This window comes from Populus alba, chromosome 11 (genome assembly GCF_005239225.2).
Source record: "Populus alba chromosome 11, ASM523922v2, whole genome shotgun sequence".
NCBI classification, from domain to species: Eukaryota; Viridiplantae; Streptophyta; class Magnoliopsida; order Malpighiales; family Salicaceae; genus Populus; species Populus alba.
Window position 1 is genome coordinate 2,371,050 of NC_133294.1, and position 15,058 is coordinate 2,386,107.

General features: G+C 29.6%; 1 protein-coding gene across 1 annotated transcript; it reads right to left on the reverse strand.

The window, feature by feature from the left end:
* Window positions 1–10,698: 10,698 nt before the first annotated feature.
* On the reverse strand, window positions 10,699–14,330 carry LOC118031915 (cysteine-rich receptor-like protein kinase 29). The gene is made up of 7 exons (XM_035036428.2): window positions 13,487–14,330; window positions 12,637–12,768; window positions 12,287–12,408; window positions 11,999–12,209; window positions 11,623–11,860; window positions 11,307–11,454; window positions 10,699–11,203 (listed from the first exon to the last, which is right to left on the reverse strand). Exons 1-7 carry the CDS (start codon window positions 14,313–14,315, stop codon window positions 10,976–10,978), a joined length of 1,908 nt encoding a protein of 635 aa, XP_034892319.2. The 5' UTR covers window positions 14,316–14,330; the 3' UTR covers window positions 10,699–10,975.
* Between the last annotated feature and the right edge of the window lie 728 nt (window positions 14,331–15,058).

The window sequence follows — 15,058 nt, forward strand, 5'->3', positions numbered from 1 at the left end:
CAAAACGAAAGACGAAAAAGAAAAGAGGACGAACAGAAAACAACAAAGAAGAGAGACCTTCTGGAAATACATGAAGAACATAACGAGTTGACATAGTTGAGTATGAATGCTCCAACCACAGTTTGAGTATTACATGTGAATGGAAGGAAGTTAAAGTTTCTATAGGATGGAGAATTGTTTGACATACAATGCTTAGTGAAATTAGTTTCGGTGTATTTTTGTTCTTGTGCATCCCATGAATTATTATTATTAGTATTATTATTATTATTATTATTATTATTATTTATTTTTATTTACGGGGGTTTACACCTTCTGGGCTTCCTTTCAGAACTTCAACGAAGAAACGTCTGTTGTCTTTTAAGCAACAGATTGCTTGAACCAAACCAGCAACGAAGGAGAATCCCAGGAGAACAAACAGAGAAAAGAAACGCAGAGAGGATATAACGCCGAGGCACAGAACGATACAGAGAGACGAACAACACAAGAGAGGAACTGAACACGAGAAAGACGAACAAGTAACAGAGAGGCAGAGGGAAGACTGAAAAAACACAGGACGTACGCGAACAGTAGGAGAGAACACAGAAAAAAAAAAAGAACGGAGACGAGAGGAAGATAGAGCCAGAGAGAACGAGCACGAGAGGAAGACAGAGACGAGCAGAAGGAAAGAACATAAACAGACGCAAACATAGAGACCAGAACCAGCGTTGCCATCGTCTTCGTCCCTTCATCTCCAGAACCAGATACGTTCATTCTCCTCTCATACTTTGCAAATGGTATATGACACTGTTGGAAGGTTATTTTAATTACTTTCACACTGTTTATGCACAGGTTATTCCTGCTGCCCAGCTAGATGCTTGGCCAACTAGATCAAACCCAGTTTGTATAAGCTGAGCTAGACCAGCTGACAAAAAAAAAACAAAAAGCTAAGGCTGGGCTGGGCCAAGAGTATTAGCAACTGTTGTTTCCTGAATTTGATTTGGGCAAAGGGTGTGTTTTACCCTGATGCCAATCTCCTTTATTTTATTATTTTTAAAATAATATTTATAGTTTTTTTTTTTGTTTTTTTTGTTTTTTTTGATTAATAATGATTTGAATTATTTTTATACTGTAAAAATATAAATTTAATATTAAAATACTTGATTTTTTCTAATGTTGCAAATATATATATATATATATATATATATATATATATATATATATATATATATATATATATATATCTAGTTTTCATGTTTATAGTCAAGTCTTTAAAAAATATAAAAAAAATCATATCGTATTTTCATACAAAATAAAATAAAATAAAAATATATGTATTTAATATGCATTTTGAGCTTTAGTAACCAGTTTATTAAAGTTATGAGAACTTGACTCATATTTCAAAAACACTAAAAAACTATTTTGTTTTCTTTTAGTTTATGAGAATACAAATTTATATGTAAGATGTAATTTTGATATTAAAAAGGGATCTCCTTTATTTTATTATTTTTTTAAAAAATATTTATAATTTTTTTGCGTTTTTTTTTATTCATAGTGGTTTGTATTTTTATACTGTAAAAATATAAATTTAGTATTTTCTAATGTTGCAAATATATACATATAGTTTTCATGTATACGGTCAAGTCTTTAAAAAATATAAAAAAATTCATATCATATTTTCATACAAAACAAATTTAAAAAAATATATATGTATTTAACATGTATTTTGAGCTTTAATAACCGGTTTATTAAAGTCATAAGAACTTGATTTATATTTCAAAAATACCAAAAAACCATTTTGTTTTCTTTTTGTGTATAAGATTACAAATTTATATGTAAGATGTAATTTTGATATTAAAAAGGTAGTTTTTTTTTAATGACATCAGAATAATTAGATTCAGAATAATTAGATTTTATTTACTTGATAAGATAAGGATCTAAACCTTAAATCACAAACAAGACAATCATCAAAACCCCTAAACCATATTAAATCACAAAGTAGCTTATCTCAGGTAGGGTATGTTAGAGGTGCTAATATCTTTTCTAATTATAATCAGTCCCTTACCTTTGAATATCTGATAAAGAATCGTATAGTACTCGGGTTTCCTTGTAACCTTGAACCAAATATCAGGTGGCGACTTCCAAATCAAAACGATAACTACCTTGATGTTGTGCGGCCATGTGCGACACGTATACTATAGGAATCATTTATATAAGCGAAAAAAAATATTATGAAACCTTTTTATTTTTCATGAGGTAATAGCCAGTAATATGTTCTAAGTTGAAATCATTTTATAAATGATCACTTGAATATAATTCAAATAAAACATTAATTTAATAGTAATTAGAAAACTGTAATATGAAATAATAATTAATGGGTTAGTATTTTGAAATGTTTTCCATTTTTTTAAAATAATAAAATAGATAACTATTCTTTTTATTTTTTAAAAAGATATTTCCATTATTATTTAGAAGATCATTCCATTTTTTTTATTTATTAAAATATTATTCCATTATTTTTAGCAAATACATTTAAATAAAATATTTTTTTTTGAAGAATATTCCATTAAATACCATTTAGCTTCTGATTTTTTTATCTTTCAAATGACATTATGATATTTTTATGATATTAGTAATAGCTATTTTTAAATAGGCTTTCATGATTGTTTTCAAAGGTTAGCAAATTGCAAGATCAATTTTGTTGGAAATAAAATTTGATTTTTTATAATTTTTCTATAAGTAGAGAAGTTTTAATTCACATGTTTTCCACCTCAAATCTGGCTCGCAATATCCAAATTGAAAAGAATCCAAAACAGAGAATGAAATTAAGTTTCTTTCCATTAGAGGAAAAAGCCATAATATATAAGACCTTTTTAGGAGCAGCTACGGGGATGGACAAAGACCCTAAATACACAAAAAAGGAAGAAGAGAGGAAGTGGAATTAAGAAAGGACGAGAATAGAACAAAACAAAAGAGGAAAATCAGTAGCAGATTGGAAGACGTCTAACGACTCTTCTACCAATCCCCACTCTTAATTAAATGATATTCATCATATCAAGTTTTTTTTTTAATTAATTTGTTTATGGAGTAGATTCTTGTTTTGGGATTTTTCATTTAACCTAACTATGAAAATGTAAATAATTTATTTGATTGAATTAATTCACTAGTTGTTGAGTATTTCATTATATGCTTAATGCTTGTGTATTTTGGCTAACAATTGCATGATTTGGGATGCAATTTGAAATTGAGAAGTGATAATTGTTTTAACAATTGTTTGAAATATCTTAAGGAATCTATATGATAGAGATATCTTTGGAATTTTTATAATATTTAGAGGTTTTTATTATACTTAATAAATTTTGACAGGTTAAAAACTTTCGTAGAGTTGTATGAAGTTTACTTGAAATATGTCATTGATGCTCGAGAGATATTAGTGATTAAATTAGAAAAACTTGATTAGCAACAATAAAAATAAATAATTTAATTGAGAAAATTCACATGAAAATAACTATGGTAAGTTATAAGAAATCCTAGAATCCATTAAAATTGAATTCAATACTACTTAATTATTTGGTTGTTTGTTTTTAATTATTAATTTATGTTTAGTAAACTATCTTATTCAATTCGTCAAATAAATCGTAATTTAAGATTTTGGTAGGTGCAAATTCTAGTGTGACGATACTCTAATCATCACTTTATTATTTGTTATAATTTATGTTCTTGGGAAATTGACCAACACTTAGATTCTATTTTGTAGTTGATTAAAACTTGGTAATCGGTTTTTATTAGTTAAAGCTTTTTTTATTTTTTTTATAGTTGCTTGTTACAATTGTATTATATTATTTGACTTGAATATTTTTATTGGTGAACCTATTTTGTAATTAAATAAAAAATTTTAATGATTTGTTTTTAAATAAAATCATGAAAAAAACATTAAAAGACATATTTTAACGCATCAATGAATATGACTTGAGAAAAAAAAAGATATTCAAAAAATAAAAATAAAATTATAAAAAAATTTATATTAAAAATTGAAAAACTAAATTAAAAAATAAAATTTTCATTTTCAAAACCTTGAAAAATGAATCACATTGTAATTCAAGCTCGGTTTTATGTAGATTCAATTAACTAAAAAGTCAAACCTAATTTATTGAGACCTGTTGAATTCGTGACAAATCTTCATAAAAAATAGGACTTTCCAATGAGCAGCAATCTTGGACTAAGATACATGGGCTTAAATATACACTTGGTGTTTAGGTTTAATCATTCTTGGAAAAAGTAGTTCCCTGTGGAAATGGGCACTTTATAATACTTAAGTTAATAAATATAAAAAAGTGAGAAAAATATAAAAATAAATGTGAAATAGAAAGGACAAGGAATTCTTGTTTTTTATTAGTGGAAAAAGAAAATGAGAGTCGCCACCTAGTATTTTGGTAACTAAAACCCTAACTGGTCTCAAAGTCTACGAAAGGGGACTGATTGCGTAAAGGAAATGTATTAGCACCTCTCATACATCTTACCTAAGGTAAGCTGCATTGTTTAATTATCTAATATAAACTAAGATATTGTTGTGTTTTCTAATTGTTTGGTTGTCTAAGGTTACAGAAATGTGCTTCTCAGTAATAAGATCCTTATCTTTTAAGGTAAAAACCTAACCGTTCTAAATTTAATATGTATAAAAAAATACTTTTTTTTATTTAATATCAGAAACACTACTAGAAAATTGATAAATACAAACGAAAATACGGGCGCAATATTTCCGTTAGTAAATTATAGTGAATTTTACTGACAGAAAAATTCCCTCGGTATATACTGCGGAAATTACTGTGGGAAAAAAAAATTAAAACAAAGATAAAAAATACGATGATGTGTCATTTATACCAACAAAATTGCATGTTCTTGTGAATGCGATGTCTTAGAGGTTATTCTAGAGTTATATTAAATGTTATTGTTATGAAATAAAATTTTGAATTATAGTAATACTAGCTTAAGTTTTCAATTATATAAATTTGATTCTTATTCTTTTCAATTTGTATATTTCATTCCTAAATTTCACTTTTGCTACATTTCAGTCCTTATATGTGAAGAGAGGAGAGATAAAGTTATTTAAAAGGGGACACCAGAGAAAAAGTATTTGACCCATCACATTTTAACTATAAAATGGTTGATCTTGGTGTTAAGGCTTGTCTTTACAAGAAAAATTTAATAGAGATGTCGTTACCTTTGAACATGCTGGAAAACATAAATTGGGACTTGTAAAGTTTTTTATTTGGTTTGATTTTTTTTCCCGAGTGATTATAAAGTGTTTTGGAGTTGTACAATGTGGTTATTTATGTTACAATGATGTTTTTAGGGTGTTTTCAAGTGAAAGAAAACTTGAAAAATAAAATTTTAAGTCTAAAATGAATAACATGTCATTCAATCTATTAAAAAAATGGGGGCACTACATGTTGTCCTCTCATTTTTTTTTTTCATAAATAAGAAACGATAACCATAGTGTGTGCTTGCCCTTCCAATCCCAACAACTATTGACCGTTTTTTTAACTTTGATTTTTTTTAATTTTTAATTTAATTTTAATTAATATATTCCATTATATTTTAAAATTTTTAGTTTAATTATTATTTTCATAGTAATTAGTCTTTTTGAGGGTTTCTATAACTTCATAATATCTCAAAGTGATTATTATAATTTATCTTTATCTTTAATTTTTTTTCCTATTAAATTTTATAATTAATTATATTTATATTATTCATTTATAAAACCAGGATCATTTATACTTATCAACTAGGCTAAACCTTAAAGATAAATACGAGGAGAATTTATAAAATAAAAGGGACATTTGATGTTAAATATTTTCATTTTTCTTTTTCTTTTTCTTTTTCTTTTACTTTTGATCGGAAGATGAACTTTCTACTTTAGAATTTAATTAGCACTCAAAACCTTTTTTTATTTATCACCTAATATATGTTTTTAATTAAATTTATTAAATACAAATATTGTTGTTACCCATTTTTGGGTGCAGAAAAAAAAAGAGAAAATACAAAAAAGTCAAAAAATATATATTTAGAAGAAAATAAAAAAAATTTAGCGATAAGAAGAGGATGTCAGAGTGCTTAGAAAATAGCCAAAAATTGGTTGAGAAAGTTGAAAAATACAAAGATTAAAATTTGATAGTATATGTTTTACTAATGAAGGCCTTATTAACAAAGAAAATTCAATTTGAAAAAAAAAAAAGGTCCAAAATCAAATGTTTATGGACTCAAATAGATTTTATTAAAAGTTTAATTGAATTTATAGAGGGTTTGATTTCAAGAAAAAAATGATTTTTAAGTCAATTTAGGCTTTAATAGGAAGAAAATAAAGTTTGGGGATCAATTTACAATTTTTAAGAGTTAATTTTGTCAAATCATGGGCTTAATTGCATAAATATAGAAGTTTGATGGTCAATTAGAGACTTAATTAGAGAAATCAAACCAAGAACCAAACTGGAAAAGACACATAAATATAGGGGTTGGAATTGACTGAATCAAAAGCTAAATTTAAGAAATTAAAAGTTTGTTGATCAATTGAGGGTCAAAATGTACAAATTAAAAACCAAGAACCAAAGTGAAAAAGGTGGCCAACTTCAAGGCTGACATTGAATTTGACACATTTTGGCACCATTTTCTTTTAAATGAAACTGTATGTTTTGTTCAAAACAACATCGTTTTATCCATTGTTCATATTAAAAAAAATAAAATAAAACAATGTCATTTTGAACGGCACTGTGTATCTTATTCTTACCCTAGACGTGCAGAGGCAGGGGAAGAAGAAGAATTTTCCCCTGCAACGACTCTCTTGGTCTCTCTCCTAGAAATTGAAAAAAAATGACACTCATGGGCTACCAACACGAGAAAACAAAGGGGACAAGCCTTGTGGTGGCTACCTAGTGGCCGCCTAGCCACTCTACCCATTCAGCCCGATTGGATAAGATAGGGTGGTTCTCTCCCCCTTTCCCTCTTATAAATACTAGAGGACTAAGAGGATATTAAGGATTATTTAGAGGTAAAAAAAAAGAAAACCAGAAAAAAAAAAGGAAAACAGAGAGGAAAGAACGAAAAAAAAAAAACAAAGGAGAAAGAGAACACAAAGAAGAATAGAAAGAAAAAAAAAATAAAGAGGAATTAGAGGGGACTAAGAAAGAAAAGAAAAGGAAGCATTGAAAAGAAGAGAACATGGGAAAAACAGAGAAGAAGAGAAGAACAATAACCTTTCTCTCTGTGTCTCTCTCTCCATCACAAACCACTGCCTACAGCCACAACATCGCCACCGTGAGCTACCGTCAATGACAACATCACCACTACCAGGTCAGCCCCTCTCCACCTTCATCTTCTTCTTCTCTTTCGGGCACCCTCCACTGTCTGTTTACTAGGCCAGACCAAAATGGTTGGGTCGGGTCTGGTCCAATCCCATAAAAAATATCTATTGGGTTGACATCGGTAACATTTTTTTGGGCCAACCTTGAACCAATTTCTTTTGAGTTGATTTTGGCCCAGCTAAGATGGGTTTAGCCCATATATTTAGGCCACCCATCCCATTATATATTTATAATATTATATAAAAAAAAAAAAAATTTCAAAAATCCTTTAAAAAAATTTGTGATTTTCTCGTAGAATTTTCTACCAATTTTGCTTAATATTTCAGAATTAAAATACATAGTTTCCTCTAAAATGTTGCAAAAAAATTATATAGAAAAAAAAAAGTCTTGTTTTCATGCACTTTGTCAAGTCTCTAAAAAATATAAAAAAAATTCATATCATATTTTCATACAACAAAATATTCAAAAATTATGTATTAGCAAGCATTTTGGGGCTTTAATAACCATTTTATTAAAGCCATGAGAACTAAGCCAACATTTCAAAAATACCAAAAAAAAATATTTTGTTTTCTTTTAGTATCCGAGATTATAAACTTATACATAAAACGTATTTCTAATATTAAATAAAAATTCTTTTTTTATTTATTGACAATAAAAACAATTAGACCTTTACTCGAGAAGATAAGAATCTTCATACTAAGAAGGACCTGTCTTCAACCTTAGATAGACCAACAATCAAACAACTAGTTTAAGTCTGACAATAAAACAATACAGCTTATCTTAGGTAAGACGTATGAGGGGTGTTAATGCCTTCTCATTACGCAACCAGTCCCCGTGCTTAATCTCTTAGACCAATTAGGTTTCCTAGTAACCAAATACTAAGTGGTGATTCTCATTCTCTCTTTCCATTAATAAAAGACAAGAATTTCTTGTCTCCCTCATTTCCCGATTACTTAGATAATCCACGAGTGGATGCACTCGTTGCGACGCCGCACATGGATAACAAACATTACCTTTCTAATCCTCAGTTTAAAAATTTTATAATTTCAAAAAATGCATCATTAATGCCAGTGCTTTCTTTTCTTCCATTAAAGATTAACTTGAATCCTATGAGAAAAGTGCAATTGCAATGACTATTTAATTTCTAAAAAATAATATCCTATTTTTCAAAATATATCATATATAAAGTATAATTAAGGAAGGTCATAAAAAAGTTTAAAATTCAATCATAATTAAATTACTTCATTTTTTCATATTGATATATCATATAAAACCCTAAATACATAAAATAAGTTAATTAAGTTACTTATAAACAGTATAATACTATATTAATAATTTATTTTTATTATATAAAAAATCTAAAGGTCTTAAAAAAAATTCCAAATTCAATAATAATTAAATTAATTTAAATTTCATTATATTTTTAAATTGAATTCTAAGTTATTTTGAAAATCAAGCAAGCAACGCACAGTTATCCGCTCCTCTACCGAGATTAAGTATAAAGCCTTAACAAATGGCACTACTGAGGTTATCAGACTTCAATATTTATTGACTGATTTGCAGATCTCTTCTACTTCTGCTCCTATTTTTTGGCGTGATAATCTTGGTATTATGTATTTATCTGTGAATCCTATCTTTCACTCTCATACTAAACATGTCAAGGTTGATTACTAATTTGTACGAGACAGGGTTGATTTAAATTTGTTTTATCTCTTCTTATAATCAATTTGCAGATGTCTTTACTAGGCTGCTTCCTATTGCTTTTAGGTTCAAACTTCGGGTTGATCTTCCACCATCAGTTTGAGGGGGCATATTATAAAATGTGTGTGTGTGTATTATAGGAACTACACTAATATTGTAATCTTCACTTTTACCATTGTATATTGCCCTACATGTACATAAATAGAAAAGGTTGGCTAACTAATAGGTTAAGCCTCTTATTATTTTCAACTCTCTCCAACTTAAGGACTAAAAAATAAAAAATAATAAACTTTGGAACAAAAATAAAAATTATCATGAATTTGGAGTTGGTGATGTGTTTTCTCTGCGTTTTACTTCTTAGTCATTTATCTTTTATTGGGTCTTTTTTCTATAATTTCAAGTCCAATTATATCTTATTAGGCTATAAAAATAAACAATTGCAAAGAGAAAAGAGTTAAAAAATGAAAGAAAAAAAAAACTCGGATCTCTATTCTGTATATATAGTTAATATCCATTACTTAAAGAATTATGGGATATATAAGAAAGTGATGGAATTCTGAATTTGAAGAATATGTGGCCACGTTTCGTTGGAGACATTTGTGGATGATAATGACAACCCCAAAATGATATATTATTGCTATTTACACAATGTAATCCTAATCAGCCACAAACTTTGATATTTCTTTAATTAAACCCCAGATTTTATTAATTAAACTAATTTTAAGTTCAATTAAGTCCCCATACTTATCAATTCTTCAATTAAGCTCTTGATTTGATTAATTAAACTAATCCAGAGTTTAATTTAGTCTTTAAACTTCCAATTTATATTATCTTGACTCAATTTTCAATTTTATTCTTCATTCATTTCATTTTGTTTTTTTTTTTCATAATTGTTTTTTCCATTTTTTTCATCATCGCTTTTTTCATTTTTTTTCATTATTTTTTTAAATAAAATAAAAATATAAAAAAATAAAAAATTAGATTATAACAATAAACAAGTGATCAATCGGTTCACTTAGAATCACCATACGGTCGATTAAGTCAAGTTAAATTCGAGGATTTGATAGTTTGAACATGGTGAATCTTGAATTGATATCAATCCTATATATATGCATAGATTATGAAGTGTATGAGTTCATTTTAATTATACTATCAATATAAGATATAAAGATTTAAATAAACAGTAAAAATGATCACTTAATTCTAAATCTTCTCTTTGAAAATATCTTTAAACATAAAAATAATATTTATCTATTTTATTATTTTTAAAAAAATACAAAGCATTTCAAAATACTAACCTGTTAATTATTATTTCAGATTATAGTTTTCTAATTACTATTAAATTAGTGTTTTATTTGAATTAAATATTCAAGTGATCATTTATAAAATGATTTCAACTTAGTGCATATTACTGGCTATATATATATATATATATATATATATATATATATATCAATTTCAATACATATTACCTCATGAAAAATAAAAAGGTTTCATTATATTTTTTTTCTTTTATATAAATGATTCCAATATTAACAACCTGACCAATCAGAATGATCGATGAACATGAACTGAACTCAACTGAACCCCTTACATTTGAAGGATACATCAATATCCTTTGATTTGATAAACAATTCTATGTCTCTAATAACTTTATTTTTTATCTATTAAAAAAGAAAAGTATTTCATCAAAATGATATTCTAAGGTAATTAAAACATTGATACGATATCAAATATTTATCCCAATCCAAACATTCAAATGATTGACTGAAACCACAAAACTGGTTTTATATGAAATCTCTGCATCTAAACCATTATCTAGGATACAACTCAGTAATTGAAACCTCATTTTGGGACAAAGGGATCATAGTTTCAGATTCAGATAGCGAGGACTCAGTCACCCTTGAATTATGCCCCATTGAGGATGACAGATCTGATTGCTATGTGCTGCTGTTCATAAAAAATGCAGGCTGAGAAGGTATTTGCAATGTGAGGGAAGAGCTGCTTAGCATGAGAACTACTGAAGCCATTGTCGGCCTTTCAGCTACATTTTCTTGAACGCAGAGTAACCCAATGTGGATGCATCTCATCATTTCTGTGGCTGAGCCACTACTCAAAACGGGATCTATCATATCTTGAGCAGTCCCTTCCCTCCAGTTTCTCCATGCCTACAAAATTTATCCAAAGTGAATTCACAATATTGAAGGGCTTGCAGATATCCCTATAAAGCCTTAAATAACGTGTTTGATTTGTGGATTGTTCTATACTTACATGGCTCATAAGGTGCTCTATGTCATTTCCATTGCGAAAACTATTTTTTTTACCAGTCACAATCTCCAAAACCAGCACCCCGAAACTAAATACGTCTGACTTGACCGAGAAGTGTCCTCGCATTGCATATTCTGGAGCCATATAGCCACTGTTTATCATCAACGAAGAGTTCAATATTATTAGATTCGACAATGTTAACAATGTTTAACATCTTTTATATTGTTGGGACTTTTCATTTCTTCTTCTTTGATACAATGCAATAAAGGACGAGCTTAATAAATAGTAATTATGCTGTTCATCATGTTCAGATACTTACTAGGTTCCCACAATTCTACTTGTATTGCCTTGAGTTTGATCCACTACGAACAACCTCGCCATGCCAAAATCTGAAATTTTCGGATTCATCTCGTCATCTAACAAAATGTTGCTGGCTTTGAGGTCACGATGAATGATTCGAAGTCGAGAATCCTCGTGAAGGTAAAGGAGCCCTCGAGCAATTCCTCCAATAATCTTGTAACGTTTTTCCCAGTTCAAATGCACACGCTTGATTGGATCTACATTTCAAGCAATCGCATGGCTCAAGTTACTCAAGGGAAAGAGTACGAGATATATTCATTAATTTGTGCTTCTTATATCGAAGGAGACTCAATTGCTTATAATACAGTTGTAAATTAGCTGGTTCCTAGCCTTACCAAATATGAAGTGATCAAGGCTCGCATTAGGCACAAACTCATAGATAAGAAGCCTTTCAATTCCTTGCAAGCAGAAACCTAGAAGCCTGACTAAATTCCGGTGCTGGAGTCTTGCCACCAATAAGACTTCATTTTTGAATTCCAAATCTCCTTGCCCAGAGTCCTTGGAAAGTCTTTTCACAGCAATCTCTTGTCCGCTAGGAAGTGCTCCCTGAAATCATATCAATCCATTACTCTCTTGAGCATTACGATTTAACTATATGTAAGTAACAGTATATCCTTTACTACCTTGTAAACAGCACCAAATCCACCTTGTCCCAGCTTATTTTTCTCCGAAAAGTCCTCTGTTGCATCTCGAATGGTGCTGAATGCGAATTGCAATGATTCTGCACTTTCTATTTCGTCCCCAGCTTCAAAAGTTGAACAAGTTAGCATGCACGGAAACGTAATTGCATTGGAAATTAAGAAAGAAACGTAAATTGTATTTAGTTAGTGTCACGGGATAAAAAAGAATAGATAAAAAAAATAAAACAAATGTATTTATTTTTAAAATAAAAAAATAAGGGCCCCTCTCATCGTCTATTTCAATACAATTCAACAACCAAATACTATCTTCAGGCAACCAAATTACTACTTACTTTCAATCCTTTCCTTTTCCCTTTGCTTTCGTGTTCTTTTGAATAGGCAGATGCAGATGACGAGTATCACAGCACCGACAGCTGACGAGACAACAGTAATGACAATGATCCGAGCTGTGTTGCTCTTCGTTCCTGCATAAACCAATGTGGACAGTCCCAATGATTGAGGCCTTATGACCCACAGCAAAGTTGTCCCCATGACTCGCAAAAGCTTAAAAAATCAGCTAATTTTTTATTTCTTTTAAAAGAATATATTCTAAACCATAAAAAATAATAAACAGATTTTTAAGGTTAACTAAATTACAATAACTCCTATTATAAAATTATAGAAAACATTTAAAATTTTGAATATTTGACAAAACACCTTGACTATATCCAAAATATCTTTAATTGCTGTTTTTAAAAAATAGTTCAATAAAAAACATTCCAAAAGTAGATAAAAATATAAAAATAAGAGATAAGAAATGGCTGAAATTAATATTGCTGATGTACTAATAAAATAACCAAGTCCCATTTTTTATATTCTTTCTCTAATTTGTTTAATTTTTCAATTTAAATATCTTTTCAAATGCATTTGGATAAAGCTTCTGTAATATGTTTTTATATATGAAAATTAAAGGCTTTTTCCTTGATGATCTCTATAATTTTATAATATCTCAAGAAGGTTATTGTAATTTACTCTACTGTTAATATTAATTAATTAAACATGGTACAAGCACTCCTACTTTTCTTTTTTTTGCCATACCTAATTAAAATTGAATGATTTAAGGATCATTAAACTATAAAAATTACTAAATCAAAACATCAAAATCAAAGTGCAGGAGGGAGTTAATAACAATCCAAGGCCTACCTTGTGCTGGTGCGGGAAGAGATATAGGTGATGATATTTGTGGTGGTGGAGGTGATGGTAATATCTCAAGTGTACCATTAAAAAACTGTCCAGCCTCCCACCTCAAATTGCAGCTTGGTCTTATGAGTTTAGCTCCAATCTTCCCTGTTACGTTCCCATCACAACAGTTTGTAATCATCCGAAAAAGGTCAAGCAGGCAACTGGAGCACTGCCCCTCAGACAAGTCAGGCGTGCATTGAACAATAGCATATATTGTTTCAACTCCAGCACTTTGGTTTCCAGTTGCAAACTTCTTTAAAGAGTTCCCTGATGCAGCTTTGGCTCGAAGTCTGGCAAGTAATGTTTGGAGTGCCTGATTAAATAGAGTTAAATCCAAAACTTTCTTTCCATTCCACTGGTAGTAAGATGGTTGTTCATCCACAACACCGAATATAGAACTGTTTGAGTATCGTATCATACAGAGTGAATAAACTCCATATGCCCCCATCTTGTTAGGACAAACCTCTAAGATCTTATGAGTAGAGTCATTAACGCAACTTCGACAAACATCAACCGCAACGTCGCCTCTGCATAGTGCAATTGCATTTACTCGGTCGGGAAATTCGCCAACGGATAGATTGTAAAATCCGTTTTTAATTTGAGTGTCGGATGCTAGGGATGACAGAAGGCTGTTGAGGTTTCTTTGGTACGTGCTATTAGTTGTGTAGTTGCCGACGCTGTTGTAGTTACAGTTAGAATAAGCGAAGTTCGGCTGAGCAGCGGTAAGGGAAGGTTGGTGTAGAAGGATGTAAGAGAACGAAAGTAGAAGCACTAATTTTGAAGAATCCATTGGCACCGTGCTTGCGTACATGGTGAAGTGGTATGGCCTCGTGATATTTAATTGTTGGTATAAGCCAATGGTTTTTATTTTTATTTTTATTTTTTATTAATGAACTGTTTTCTTATTTATTTATTAAGGACACCTACTTTGAATTGACCATAAAATACATGGCACTCGGCACCTTGACGAGAATTGGCAACGTGCAAAAAGGCTCTTTTAGAGATCTCTTAACAACTACAATGACGGGGATAACCTTTACACTCAGCAGCCATCCAAAGTCAGCAACTTTTAAAGATAAAAAAAAATAAACCCTCATTGCGGGGAACCCTCGAAGGGGCTGGGCTTTTTCTTGCAGATAACGGTGCCGTGTTCAATGCCTATGCTCAAACCCGATATTTAAAAATCCATAACTATATATAAAATTATATATTTATTATTATTTTTACTAATTACTATATCCTTAATAGAATAGTAATTTAAATCCTACCACTAATTAAGAAAAACATCAATATAATAAAATCATTAAAAAGAAATTATTAGCACTATATATTAAAACAAAAGAGACATTAAGAAGATATAGTTTCAACATTTATTTTCCCTGAATGAAGAAAGAAAAACATTAAAAAAATGTACAAATTGGTAGCAAGCAATTGATTGAAAAAGAACATCGACATGGAACAACTTGGACAAGTTGCCTTGAGCGCCAACAGTCTTGGCAAACTAAACGCGGAATTTCTTGTATTTTTCCATGA

Excerpts from the sequence above, each read along its gene's own strand:
- LOC118031915 (XM_035036428.2), bottom strand. The coding sequence starts at position 14,315 with ATGGATTCTTCAAAATTAGTGCTTCTACTTTCGTTCTCTTACATCCTT. Across the intron at positions 11,861-11,998 it reads CCTTGATCACTTCATATTTG|ATCCAATCAAGCGTGTGCAT; the intron begins GTAAGGCTAGGA and ends CTTGAAATGTAG. Across the intron at positions 11,455-11,622 it reads AGTAGAATTGTGGGAACCTA|TGGCTATATGGCTCCAGAAT; the intron begins GTAAGTATCTGA and ends GATGATAAACAG.